This window comes from Eurytemora carolleeae, unplaced genomic scaffold, assembly GCF_000591075.1.
Source record: "Eurytemora carolleeae unplaced genomic scaffold, Eaff_2.0 scaffold1174, whole genome shotgun sequence".
Classification (NCBI taxonomy): Eukaryota; Metazoa; Arthropoda; class Copepoda; order Calanoida; family Temoridae; genus Eurytemora; species Eurytemora carolleeae.
Genome location: NW_019397267.1, coordinates 11,431 through 12,781, shown reverse-complemented (window position 1 = coordinate 12,781; position 1,351 = coordinate 11,431). Strand labels below are relative to the sequence as shown.

Genomic DNA, 1,351 nt, shown 5'->3' with positions numbered 1-1,351 from the left:
CTTCATTCTTCATTCTTCATTCTTCATTCTTCATTCTTCATTCTTCATTCTTCATTCCTCATTCCTCATTCTTCATTCTTCATTCCTCATTCTTCATTCTTCATTCTCCATTTTGCATTTTTTATCCGTTCTTCTTCAACCTTAATTCTGCAACTTTTATTCTTTATATTCTTAAAAACTAGTTGAAGTACTTGGTGTTGTACAGGTTAGTTTATATTTGTTAAAGTCCCGTCCGGTTTGCCTCATATAGTATGTAAGTGTACTGTACAGTGTACAGGGTACTGCTTGCTCTATCCCCTTAAAAGCGGTTCTTTACTTGAAATAAACTGGAGTTTATATAGTGATATGAATACAAATATACATATTTTGCCGCTTTGCTTTGTTTAAAGATGCAGGAAAAATAAATATAATTTCAGATGGTGTTAGGTATTTTTCCAAAGGCATTTCCCCATGGTCGACTTCCCAAGGGACAACTTCTCAAGTGGCAACCTCCCAAATGGGCAATTTCCAAAGCCCTAACTTCACAAAGATTAGGTTAGGTCCTCGGAGGCGCCGCAGGCTGGTTTGAAAGGCCGAGCGCTGCGGCTAGGATGGTCTAGGGAGCCAAGCACTGGCGGTGGAACAGGCTAGGGGCCGAGTGCTGCGGCTAGGACAGACTTGGGAAGTTAACGCTTAGGAAATTTACAGTAGGAAAGTTGTCACTTGGGAAAATACCCTTGGAAAGTTACCGCTTGGGAAAAAGCCTTTGGGAAATTACCTAACATCTTTCAGATGGTTGTTCTTGTATCTGGAGTTCTACTTGAAGAACTTCCTAGTTCAACATCTATCCTATTCCAGGCATATCCAGGCATTAAAACTCAAGCTAACAGGTGACAAAACCGTACTCTACATATTTGTCAATGTACTATATCTTTTCAATTAATGTACTGTAAAGGAACCCTATCGTGATTACCTTAAAGGCAAAATTAATATTGAAATATATTAATTAAAATTAAAGTATTGAGGAACTGCTACTGTAATTATTATATATAAAGTACAGCTATTTGATCATAAATATTATATATATATGTTCTCTATAGCTGGCTAACCGGATGGGCCTAATTGGCTGGATTTTTTAAGGGAACCCATTCTGGAAATTTTTGGAAATTTCACGGGCAACGCCGGGCACTGGCTTATATCTTGATTTAATACCAAGCGCGGGTAACCGGCGGAAATAACTGTTTGGACTATAAATAAAAAAATATATATTTATTTTTATTATTATCATTATTATTATTATTATTATTATTATTATTATGATTAATACTATTATTATTATTATTATGATTATTATTATTATTATTTTTATTAT

At 35.2% G+C, this 1,351-nt stretch overlaps 1 protein-coding gene across 1 annotated transcript in view; it reads left to right on the top strand.

Moving 5' to 3' along the window:
• Positions 1 to 1,351, top strand: part of LOC111713151 (protein N-terminal asparagine amidohydrolase) — a gene marked incomplete in the record, with an annotated part of 10,237 nt that overhangs the window by 2,461 nt on the left and 6,425 nt on the right. Inside the window, 1 exon segment of the mRNA XM_023487957.1 lies at positions 772 to 869. Within this exon segment, the coding sequence (XP_023343725.1) occupies positions 772 to 869 (98 nt within the window).